Here is a 12239-nt window from a genome sequence, read left to right on the forward strand (position 1 = left end):
AGCAGCTTGGTAGTTCACTGCAACCTCCGACTCCTGGCTTGTGGGCATCCCGCTGCCTCAGCCTCCGGAAGCTGCTGGGATTAGAGGCACTCGCAGCGGCACCCAGCTGGGTTTTTCCATTTTTTTCATGAGTCGGGGTCTCACTTTCGCTCAGGCGAGTCTCGAACTCCTGAGCTCCAGCGATTCTCCCTCCTCAGCCTCCCACAGTGCTGGGATTACAGGCGTGAGCCACTGTGCCCGGCAACATTCTAAAGTCTTAAAAAAGAAATCAAAGCTGTACTTCTCTATCTTTCTTCTCTTATATCCTTTTTAAAAAACCAGTCTAGTTTCTAAGCTTCTGTAGAATATGAAAAGAGATGTACTTTCATTTCCTTCTGATTGTTGACATATGACTGAACAACCGGGAGAACAAACCCTAGGTCTCAATTTCAAGTCTCATCTTTCTACATATAGTTGTGTCAAAAGAAGGGGTATAAATGGATGCCACACATGCGTACATCCATACATGTACGCACGTTTGTATCACAGCCCCATTTGTGGGCTGTGACATAGTAGTATCAGACATGGTTGGACACTGAAAGATCCCAGAGAAAGGTAGCAAAGTATGATACTGATACAATTAATGTATATACATTGGTTTTATACCAGCTTAACCAGAGATCTATGTAAATAGAGTCCAACGTAAAGCCTAACATCTTATGCTGGATGTGGAAGCTCTCCATAGGTATGTTAGTAGATTGACAGGCACAGCAACAAGCTCTGAAGAAACTACTCTCTGGCTGTCTCTCTAACCTCATCTACTACCAACTCAATCTCCCTCCACTCCTGCCATACTGAATCCACTACTCCCGGAAGAAACCCAATATGCTCTCAACTCAGGGCCCTTTACTTGCCTTTCTTCTATCCTGGGACCCTCAACCCCATCTATCACCATGGATCACTCGCCCACTTCATTTAGTCGATGGTTAAATGGCATCTCCTCAGAGAGGCAGTCCAGTCCCTAAATCCCTTACCTAAAATAGCACTCCATCTCATACCACCCACGATCCTCCACACTTACCCTGCTGTACTGTTCTTGAGTGTACTCATCACCATCTGACTTTAGAGATTTGCTTATTATTTATACCAGTTTCCTCCCATCAGACAGTAAACTCAATGATGGTAGTTTACCTGTTGTTATTAATACTTTTTCTCATGCCTCTAGTACCTCGAAGAACACCTGACACTAAGTACACTGTGAATGTTGACTGAAAGGCAACAACTACTACTGAGCCAGATATTTCATTTCTAAAACTTCCCTATCAGTAAGTAAGCAGTGTGAGTCTGAGAAGAAAAGTCCCCTAAAGCTCTACTCTTTGAAGGAAAAACTGTCCCAAATACAATTCAGGGACCAAAATAAAGAATGAAAAGGAAAAGTAATTTACTGCCTCTATTATCTTCACATACTGCTTCTGCTAAGGTGAACAGTAGGAAGGACTGTTTCTATTCTTTTTTCTAATACTGAAACACTATTTCAAGACACTATTTCAAGACTTCCTTTTCTTTTTTCTTTCTTCTTCTTTTTTTTTTTTTTTTTTTTTTTAGCAGAGTCTCACTCTGTTGTCCCAGGCTACAGTGCAGTGATATCAGCCTAGGTCAAAACAACCTCAAACTCCTGGGTTCAAGTGATCCTCCTGCCTCAGCCTTCCAAGTAACTGGGACTACATGTTCCTGCCATGATGCCCAGCTAATTTTTTTCATTTTGAATAGAGACCAGGTTTTGCTCTTGTTTAGACTGGTCCTTAACTCCTGGGCTCAAAAGATCCTCCACCACTGGCCTTCTAGAGTGCTAGGAACACAGGTGTGAGCCACTTGCCATGGCCTTAAAGACTTTTTAAGAAATGAAAAATAGGCTGGCCCAAAGACAGTGAGTTATCTCACTTGAAGTTGGTTACAGATTGAATTCATTGTTCTACTCTTTCCCCTCTCTCACTATTGCACTTTAGTCTTAAATGAAAAAAAGAAAAAAGAGAGAGACGAAAAATAATCAGTACCAGAGCACAAACCTTAAAACAATTCATAAAGATCTATTAAGGCCCTTACAAAACATTCATTTACTTTTAAAAAATTGACTATTAAAATCAATAGAAATAATCACATATTATATGGCCCTGGATATGATCTAAATATAAGATACACACAACATCACACACAGATTATCTTTGTGCAAATGTTTAATCCGAACATAATCAAGCATCTATAATTTACTAGGAATGTGGCACTACTTAAAATTGTGTAATTATGCACACATGGTGAACAAATGTGGCAAATGTTCATCATTATTCAAGCTAGGCTGTGCATTTATAACATACAGATATTTCTTCTTTTTTTGAGACAGAGTCTCACTATGGTGCCCTCAATAGAGTGTCATGGCATCACAGTTCACAGCAACCTCAAACTCTTAGGCTTAAGCGATTATTTTGCCTCAGCCTCCCAAATAGCTGGGACTACAGGCACCTGTCACAGTGCCTGGCTATTTTTTTTGTTGCAGTTGTCATTGTTGTTTTAGCTGGCCCAGGCCAGGTTCAAATTTGCCAGCCTCAGTTTATGTGGCCAGTACCCTTATCCACTGAGCTACGGGCGCTGCCCAAAAATATATAGATATTTCTTATACATGCTATTGTTCTTTCAATTTTTCTACATATTTGAAAACCTTGATAGCAAAAAGGCTGAGTGAGGTGGCTCATGCCTGTGATCCTAGCATTCTGGGAGGCCAAGACAGGTGGATCACCTGAGCTCAGGAGTTTGCAACCAGCCTGAGCAAGTGCAAGACCCCACCTCTAAAAATAGCTGAGCATTGTGGCAGGCACCTGTAGCCCCAGCTACTCAGGAGGCTAAAGCAAGAGAATAGCTTGACCCCAAGAGTGTGAGGTTGTTATGAGGTACGATGCCATGGTACTCTACTGAGGGTGACAAAGTGAGTCTCTGTCTCAAAAAGGAAAAAACCAAAAACCTTTCCCCTCAAAGTCAATGCAAAGAGAAAGGAGAAAATTATTCCAGACTATAAAAGACTAAAGAAATAACAACCAAATACAGTGAATAAATATTGATTGAATCCTGGGTCCAAAATAAGCACTCTAAAAGATATTCAGTCAACAATTAGGAAGATTTAAACATAACTAAGTGGCTCGGTGCCTGTGGCTCAAGTGGCTAAGGCGCCAGCCACGTACACCCAAGGTGGCAGGTTCGAATCCAGTCCGGGCCCACCAGACAACAATGACGGCTGCAACCAAAAAATAGCTGGGCATTGTGGTGGGCGCCTATGGTCCCAGCTACTCCGGAGGCTAAGGCAGGAGACTCACTTGAGCCCAGGAGTTGGGAGGTTGCTATGAGCTGTGATGCCACGGCACTCTACCCAGGGGGATAGCTTGAGGCTCCTGTCTCAAAATAAATAAATAAATAAATAAAAAATAAACATAACTAAGTATTAGATATTAGGGGATTATTATTAAATTTCTTAGGTGTACTAGCAGTATTGTGGTGATATAGAAAAATGTCATTATTCTTAGGAGATAAATGCTAAAGCACTTAGGGGTAAAGAGGCACAACACCAGCAGCTTCTTGAAATGGCTCAGAAAAAAATCAGAGCAAAGGAGACAAAAAGATAAGGCAAATATGATAAAATGTTAACATTACTAATCTTACACAGTGAGTATATGGGAGTTCCTTGTTCAATTCTTTTAATATTTTATACAAAGTTTGACATTTTTCATAATATTAATAGAAAAGTTTTGAAAATGAACACAAGATATTTTAGGTGTAGGATTCACAGCCATTGTGATTATTGCCCTTTTAAACAAGGGTAGCTCAGCAGCAAGTGTGTCCTCTGATTTATTCACTTAATGTATTACATAATAATATACCTACCTAATTGAGAATTAAGGTGTTGCATACACGTTCCAAAAAATTCATCTCTTTGAGGTGGATCATAGTTCAAGACGCTGAATGGGAGAATAATAGCAAAGATTGCAAAAGGTTGGATCTGTTTAAAAAGGAAAAAATTATAATTTAAATTTCAGTAAAACAAAACAAAATTTTAACCTAATTATTATTTAAGGTAAAGTCTTTTCCTAACATGCCTATCATTAAATAATAAATGTATCTCTGCTTATTATTTTTTCTATCCTGCTATAATCATTTAACCCCACCACCAATTATTAGTAACTCTAAAAGTGTTAATGCAGGAAAAAATAAGTAATATCAAAGGATTATAGAAAATTTTTAAAAAGGATGGCTGGGCACAGTGGCTCACGCCTACAGTTGTAACATTCTGGGAAGCCAGGATGGGAGGACTGCTTAAGGCCTGGAGTTCAAGACCAGCCTGAGCAAAAGTGAGACATCATCCCTACAAAAAATAGAAAAATTAGCTGGCTATAGTGGCTATAGTCCTCAGCAGGCTGAGGCAGGATAACTGCTTAAGCCCAAGAGTTTGTGGTTACAGTGAGCTATGATGATACCCCTGCATTCTAGGTTGGGCAACACAGCAAGACTCTGTCTCAAAAAAAAGAAAAGGAAAAACAAAGGCCAGGCACAGTGGCTCACACCTGTAATCCTAGCACTCTGGGAGGCTGAGGTGGGTGGATCGCTTGAGCTCATGAGTTCGAGACCAGCCTGAGCTACAGTGAGACCCCCATCTCTAAAAATAGCCAAGTGATATGACAGGTGCCTGTAATCCCACCTACCTGGGAGGCTGAGGCAAGAGAATCTCTTAAGGCCAAGAGTTTAATGTTGCTGTGAGCTGTGACATCATGGTAGTCTACTGAGGGTGACAAAGTGAAACTCTGTCTCAAAAAAAAAAGGGGGAGGCGGCATCCGTAGCTCAGTGGGTAGTGCACTTGGCCACATACACTGAGGCTGGTGGGTTTGAACCTGGCCCAGACCAGATAAAACAACAATGACAACTGCAACAACAACAATAAAAAAATAGCTGGACACTGTGGCGGGTGCCTATAGTCCCAGCTACTAGGGAGGCTAAGGCAAGAGAATTGCTTACGCCCAAGAGTTTGAGGTTGCTGTGAGCTGTGATGCCATAGCACTCTACTGAGGGCAACAGCTTGAGACTGTCTCAAAAAAAAAAAACAATAAAAAGCAGAAAACCAAAACATTCATACTCCACTATCCCACTACAACTAGAATCCTCAAAAAATTGTGGTTATTGATCTTAACAATATTGTAATGAACCAAAAGATGACTGCTGATCTCCCCAAATCTGCAATGTCAGAGGAAGAAAATGACTTGAAGGGGAGAAACAAAAAATTGCTGAATAAGAAGCCCGAGTTCAGTTTTAGGGTGTTTTCAAAGTTCAGTCTTTAAAGTTTAAATTCTAATCCATGTAGAAGTACTTATAAAAATTATGCTTCTAGAAGCTGACAACTGTATTGAACTAATGTGTGACAATTAAATTTCACCTTTTCAATCTGCTGAACAACCACTGAGGCTATCCTATCAAGTAGCAAAGTACTGAGGTAGTTAGTTCTTGAAATAAAAGATGCAATCCCTGCAACATTTTTGTAATTAATTTCTTCCATCAAACGCTGTAACGTAGCAATTGTTTCTTTCAGAAGTGAGTCAAGAAGCCAGTCTCCTTTGGAAAATCTAAGATCCTCCCATAATAGGTTTAAACTGTTGCTTTGTTGTAGTATCTGATGACCACAGTCATTTAATTTTTTAAGTAGTTTCAGTTGTTTCATAGTAGTAATACTACTCGAATACATATGATCATGCTGAATCCATTTTAAAATAGATGTGGCAAAATAATTGAGGTCATTTAGGTGACACTGTGGTAAAACTTCTTCAATTCGCAACATCCCCACTTCATCTAGATGAGGAGAAGGAAGCAAGGAAAGAGCACAGACCAGAATGGAAATCTCATGTGGTATGAAACTAATTTTCAAGTAACTACGAAGGAAAAAGAAAAAATAAAATTAACCCATCAGTAATAAAACCAAAACACATTATGTATTAAAATATGAATATATATTATTACTATAATTAATAAGTAAGATAAGCTTAAGATACAAGTTAATCTAAGAAGAGTTAGGTAAATTCAAAGCCAACAGGGCCATAAAGGGTTTCTGAAAGAAGCCTAAGATGTTCTGAAGCACATTCCAAATTTTTTATGCAAAAATAAAATCAAAGTCTCTGGCAAACAAAAGGCCAGGGTCAGAATAATGTTTCCAAAGCTGTTGCTGAAAAAGAACTTAGGCTCTACTTCTTTTATTTATTTTTTTTTTCTTTTTTCTCTCTTCCTCCCACCCCACCCTCCCCAATTTCTGATGCAATCTGGCAGGAGCTAGTATGACCTCCTATAGGCCTGGCATAAAGTCATCGTTGGTTTCCTTCTCATTTCTGGTACAGAGTAAGTCTAACATTTAAAACAAAAACAAACAAAGAACAACAACAACAAATCATCACAGGACATACAATTGATGCCATTCTCTACTCCTCCTTTCCAAAATCCCCACAGTAAGAGTCTAACCACCAAGACTACAGTTGTTTAAAAAATAAATAAAGGCCAGTGCATTGGCTCACACCTATAATCCTAGCATTCTGGAAGGTAGAAATGAGAAGACTGCTTGAAGTCAGGAGTTGAAGACTACCCTGAGCAAGAGCGAGTCCCCATCTCTACAAAAATCCAAATACTAGCAGAGTGTGGTAGTGCCCAGGAGTTGAATTTGCAGTGAGCTATGATGATGTCACTGCACCCTAGCTGGGGTGACAGAGTGAGACTCCGTCTCAAAAATAAATAAATAAATAAATAAATAAACTAAAAGCTTTCAAAGAATCTTTATGTTGAGTAGTGGATTGGCCAGGCATGGTAGCTTACGCCTGTAATCCTAGCACTTTGGGAGGCAGAGGCACATGAATAGTTTGAGCTCAGGAGTTTGAGACCAACCAGAACAAGAACAAGACCCCACCACCACTAAAAATAGAAAAAATCAGCCAGATCTTGTGGTGGGTGCCTGTAGTCCAGCTACTCAGGAGACCAAGGCAAGAAGACCGCTTAAGCCCACCAGGGGATTGAGGTTGCTATGAGCTATGACACCACAGCACTCTACCCCAGGGAGACTGAGGGAGACTGTCTCAAAAAAAAAAAAAAGTATATTAATACATTCTGAATTAAAACAAAAATGAGTTACTTTTAATAATATTAAATTAGCATGCTAAAATAATCATAATATTCAATGCTAGCAAGGGTATGCTGATACAGGTATTATCATTCACTATCAGTAAACTTACTAAGTTGCTGTATTTTTTTCTTAAAAGCATTTTGGCACTGTGGCTCAAGAACTTTGAAAGTATAATATCATTTGACTAACCTAATAAAATAATACAAAGTCCAGGCAATAATTTGTGTTGTTACTTATTGTATTTGTTTTTTTTTTTTTTTTTTGTGATGGAGTCTTGCTATATTGCCTGAGATAGTCTTGTATTCCTGGGCTCAAGCCTCCTCCCACCTCAACCTCCTGAGTAGCTAAGATTATAGGTATACATCACATGCCCTATCATATTTTTTATATGAGCTAAAATGTAAAAACACTGTAAATAATGATGGAGAATAATTATAAATGAATTATGGTACAGTACATGACGAGTATTAATCAGCCATTAAAAAGATTTATAAAAAGTTCTTAATAATACGGGGAATGTCTATAAGTAAAAAGGCAAAATAAACCAAACAAAAACAAAAAAACTGTATGCTCGTTATTCTTACATATGAAAGAAAAACATACAATATGTAACATATAACATGGAAATAAAACAAATTATTGACTGGACGAATGAGTTTATGAATGATTTTCATTTTCTTTATATTTTTTCTATTTTCCAATTTTCTTTTTTTTTTTTTTTTTGAGACAGAGTCTCACTGTGTCACCCTCGGGAGAATGCTGTTGTATCACAGCTCACAGAAACCTCTAACTCTTGGGCTTAAGCGATTCTCTTGCCTCAGACTCCCAAGTAGCTGGGACTATAGGCACCCGTCACAATACTTGGCTATTTTTGTTATTGTTGTTGTCATTGTTGTTTAGCTATTTTCCAAAATTTTCAAAATGATTTTTATATATCACATGGCTTGGTACCTGACACAAGTATGTACTCAGTATTAAATAAATATTTTATTCCTATAATCAGAAAAAATAAATAAATACACTATTTATATATAAGCAAAAGAAACCCCTCAAAAAGCTACATTGTTTGTGGAACTGATCCAAGGGCCAGAACTCTGAATATTCACAAATCTTGTAATACTTTTCTAAAAGTAAACCCCCAATAGACACAATCTCTCCAATCTCCACCTGGTGTTTTTCTTTGTGATATTTCTTCAATTTTCAAAGTGTAGATATGCATGTGTATTTACTTACAATACCATAGCATACCCATCAGAGCAGCTAAAAGTAAAAAGTAAAAAAATGCTAACTGTTGGTGAGGGTACAGAGAAAACAGGAATGCTCACATTCTGCTGGGGGGAGTATAAATTGGTATAGCCACTTTAGAAAATGTTTGGCAGAATCTACTGAAGATGAGTATATGCATATCCTCTGAACCAACAATTATACTCTTTAGTAAATATCCACAGAAATACATACATATGTCCACTAAAAGATACCTACAAAGATGTTCCTAAACAGCACTTTTCATGACAGCCAAAAACTGGAAATAAATCAAATATCTGTCAACAGTAGAATTGATAAATATTGTTATATTATTATAAGAGAACGCTATGTAGCAAAAGTATGCAGAAATCTCATAAACTTAATGTTAAGCAAAAGAAGCCAGACCCCAAAGAAATCATACTATATGATCCCATTTATATAAAATACAAAGGCAAAACTAATCCATGCAGTTACAAGTAGAGATAGTGGTTACCCCTGGAGGTGGGAACAGGGCAGTAAGGAAAGCGTATGTATATAGAGTATATTCAATAAGTTAGAAAACAATGGCAGACCCTATTCCAGTACACAAACTCTTTGGATTCCAGAGCTATTTCAGTAGACCTTTATATAAGCATTTGTGTGAGTTATGAGTTCAATTAGATTACATTCTTTCTAATATCTCCTTGAGATTATCTACACTGAAATGAAAGATAATTCTTTTTTTTTTTTTTTTTTTTGAGACAGAGCCTCAAGCTGTCCCCCTGGGTAGAGTGCCATGGCATTACAGCTCACAGCAACCTCCAACTCCTGGGCTCAAGCGAGTCTCTTGCCTCCGCCTCCCAAGTAGCTGGGACCACAGGCGCCCGCCACAACGCCCGGCTATTTTTTGGTTGCAGCCATCATTGTTGTTTGGCGGGTCCAGGCTGGGGATTCGAACCCGCCACCTTAGGTGTACATGGCTGGCGCCCTAGCCGGTTGAGCTATAGGAGCCGAGCCATGAAAGATAATTCTTAAGCAGAAAAGCACCTGCAATTTTTATACATCTCCCAATTTTTAAATATTAGCCAATAACTTAAAATATTTTTTTTTAGACAGAGTCTCACTCTGTTGTCCAGAATAAAATGCCATGGCCTCAGCCTACCTCAGAACAACTTCAAAGTCCTGGGCTCAAGTGATCCTCCTGCCTCAGCTTCCCCAGTACCTGGGACTACAAACAAGTACCACCACACCCAGATAATTTTTATATTTTTAGTAGAGACAGGGAGTCACTCTCACTCAGCTTGTCTTGAACTCCTGACTTCAAGCAATCCCCCTGCCTGCCAGATGCTAGGATTACAGGCGTGAGCCACCACACCTGGCCAAAAACTCAAAATAATTTTTTTTTAACAATAGGAATAAGTTCTGAGAACAAAATAATTGTTCATACTATTTTAAACTACAGAAATACCTAAGGGCTCTCATTACTCAGAATTTAATAAACTTTTTTTTTTTTGAGACAGAGTCTCACTATGTCACCATAGGTGTGCTGTGGCATCACAGCTCACAGCAACCTCAAACTCTTGGGCTCAAGCAATTCTCTTGCCTCAGCCTCCAAAGTAGCTGGGATTAGGTGCCCACCACAATGCCTGGCATTTTCTTGTTGCAGTTGTCATTGTTGTTTAGCTGGCCCGGGCCAGGCTCAAACCTGCCAGCCTCGGTGCATGTGGCTGATGATGTAATCACTATGCTACAGGTGCCAGAATTTAATAAACCTTTAACACTATCATATTTGTTTCAAGTCTTTTTACAAAGGAAACAAAACATCACAGGAAAGTGAAATCCCCTTTGATGTTCATACTCCTGCTCTTATTTTTCTGTTAATGTACTTATAAGCAAACAGTATTGAACCTAAAAAAAAAAAAAAAACTGTGCAAACTCAATAAATCATGTCCGGGTCATTTTAATATCTAATTGAGAACATAATTTTCTTTCTTTCTTTTTTTTTTTTTTGAGACGTTGTCCCACTTTGCTGCCCCAGGCTACAATGTCATGACTTTAGAACTCACAGCAACCTCAAACTTTTGGGTTCAAATGATACTCTTATCTCAGACCTGAGTACCTGGGACTACAGGCATTTGCCACCTTGCTGAGCTAATTTTTTTATTTTCAGTAGAGACAGGGTCTCACTTTTGCTCAGACTGGTCTCAAACTTCTGAGCTGAATCTATCTCCCCACCTAGACCTCCCAGAGTGCTACAATTACAGATGTGAGCCACTGCTTCCAGGGAATATAAAATTTCTGCTTCAGAGGCACTCTATGTGAAATTAAATACTAAATGCAGAAAGGGTGAAGAAACAAGAAGCATGCACCTAATCATTTTAATAATAATAAGAAAGAAAGTCATGGCTCAGCCACTCTAGCTCAGTGGCTAGGGTGCCAGCTACATACTGGAACTGGTGGGTTCGAACACAGCCCGGTCCTGCTGAACAACAATGACAACTACAACCAAAAAAATAGCAGGGTGTTGTGGAGGGCGCCTGTAGTCCCAGCTACTTGGGAGGCTGAGGCAAGAGAATTCCTTGAGCCTAAGAGTTTGAGGTTGCTGTGAGCTGTGACACCTCAGCACTCTACTGAGGGTGACATAATGAGACTCTGTCTCAAAAAAAATAAAAAAGTCATTTCTTTAAGAGAAGAGTAAATTTTCTTATAATATTCTAATATGCTATATTCTTAATTGATAAAATGTCACTTCTTAGGCCAGTTATGGTGGCTCATGCCTGTAATCCTAGCACTTTGTGAGGTCAAGGCAGGAAGATTTCTTGAGGTCAGGAGTTTCAGACCAGCCTGAGCAACATAGCAAAACCACTATCTCTACAAAAATAGAAAAATTAACTAGGTAAACACCTATAGTCCGAGCTACTTGGGAAGCTGAGGCAGGAAGATCATTTGAGCCCAGAAGTTGGAGGCTGCATTGAGTTACGATGATGCCGCTGCATTGAGTTACGATGATGCCACTGCACTCTACCCCAGTCAATAGAGTGAAACTGTCTTTAAAAAAAAAAAATCGGAATAATACCTTAAATGCAGTTCAAACAAATTGATCTTTTTTCTCGCTATTGTTCACTACTAGTTTGATTTCTTATTGCAAATTCTTATTGTGGACCCAGACCTCAAGCGATCCTTCTGCCTCAGCCTAAAATCTCAAGTAGGATTATAGGCATGACCCCACTATACCTGGCCCACTACTCTGATTTTTTAAAATAAAAATTATTAATGTAAAATCCCATGTTAGCTTTATGAAAGTCAATGCAAAACTGAGTAACTTCCTGGCTGAAATACAAATGCTATATGCACAGAAAATAAAGTAATTTTAAATAATGCGATAACATTTCTTCACTAACATCACCATTACATATCTTAATTTTAAAATTTGAAGTTTAAAAATTTAATAAGCCATTCCAGATTGCATGTGAAAACCCCACACTGTACCCAAGAAGAGCATTAATGTACATAGTTACCATTCAATAAAAAAAAAAAGGAAAAAAAACTTTAATAAGCTTTTAAACAAGCAAGTAAAGAAGCTGAAGGGCCCTAAATGTGAGTGCTCCCAGATGAAGACTTGCCTTCCTCAGCACCTCAACCTTCTGTTATTTATTCCTACAGGAAAAGAGAACTGGTTATTCATCAGTTAGTTTACTACCATTCCTAGGGAACACAATCACCTTACTGGCCTCATCTCCATTTCAAAATATACTAAGCACAGCGCAGCACCTATGGCTCAAAGGAATAGGGTGCTGGCCCCATGTGCTGGAGGTGGCAGGTTCAAGCCCAGCCCTGGCCAAAAAC

At 38.8% G+C, this 12239-nt stretch overlaps 1 protein-coding gene across 4 annotated transcripts in view; it reads right to left on the reverse strand.

Moving 5' to 3' along the window:
- FASTKD1 (FAST kinase domains 1) overlaps positions 1-12239 on the reverse strand; it is a 61994-nt gene that overhangs the window by 9872 nt on the left and 39883 nt on the right. For all 4 annotated transcript variants that reach the window (XM_023507536.1, XM_023507538.1, XM_023507537.1 and 1 more), the window contains 2 exons: positions 5448-5937; positions 3907-4021 (listed from right to left, as the gene is read on the reverse strand). In XM_023507536.1, coding sequence (XP_023363304.1) covers positions 3907-4021; positions 5448-5937 — 605 coding nt within the window. The remainder of the gene's footprint in view (positions 1-3906; positions 4022-5447; positions 5938-12239) is intronic.

Source organism: Otolemur garnettii, unplaced genomic scaffold (assembly GCF_000181295.1).
Source record: "Otolemur garnettii isolate 467f Iridium unplaced genomic scaffold, OtoGar3 scaffold00187, whole genome shotgun sequence".
In the NCBI taxonomy this organism is placed as follows: domain Eukaryota; kingdom Metazoa; phylum Chordata; class Mammalia; order Primates; family Galagidae; genus Otolemur; species Otolemur garnettii.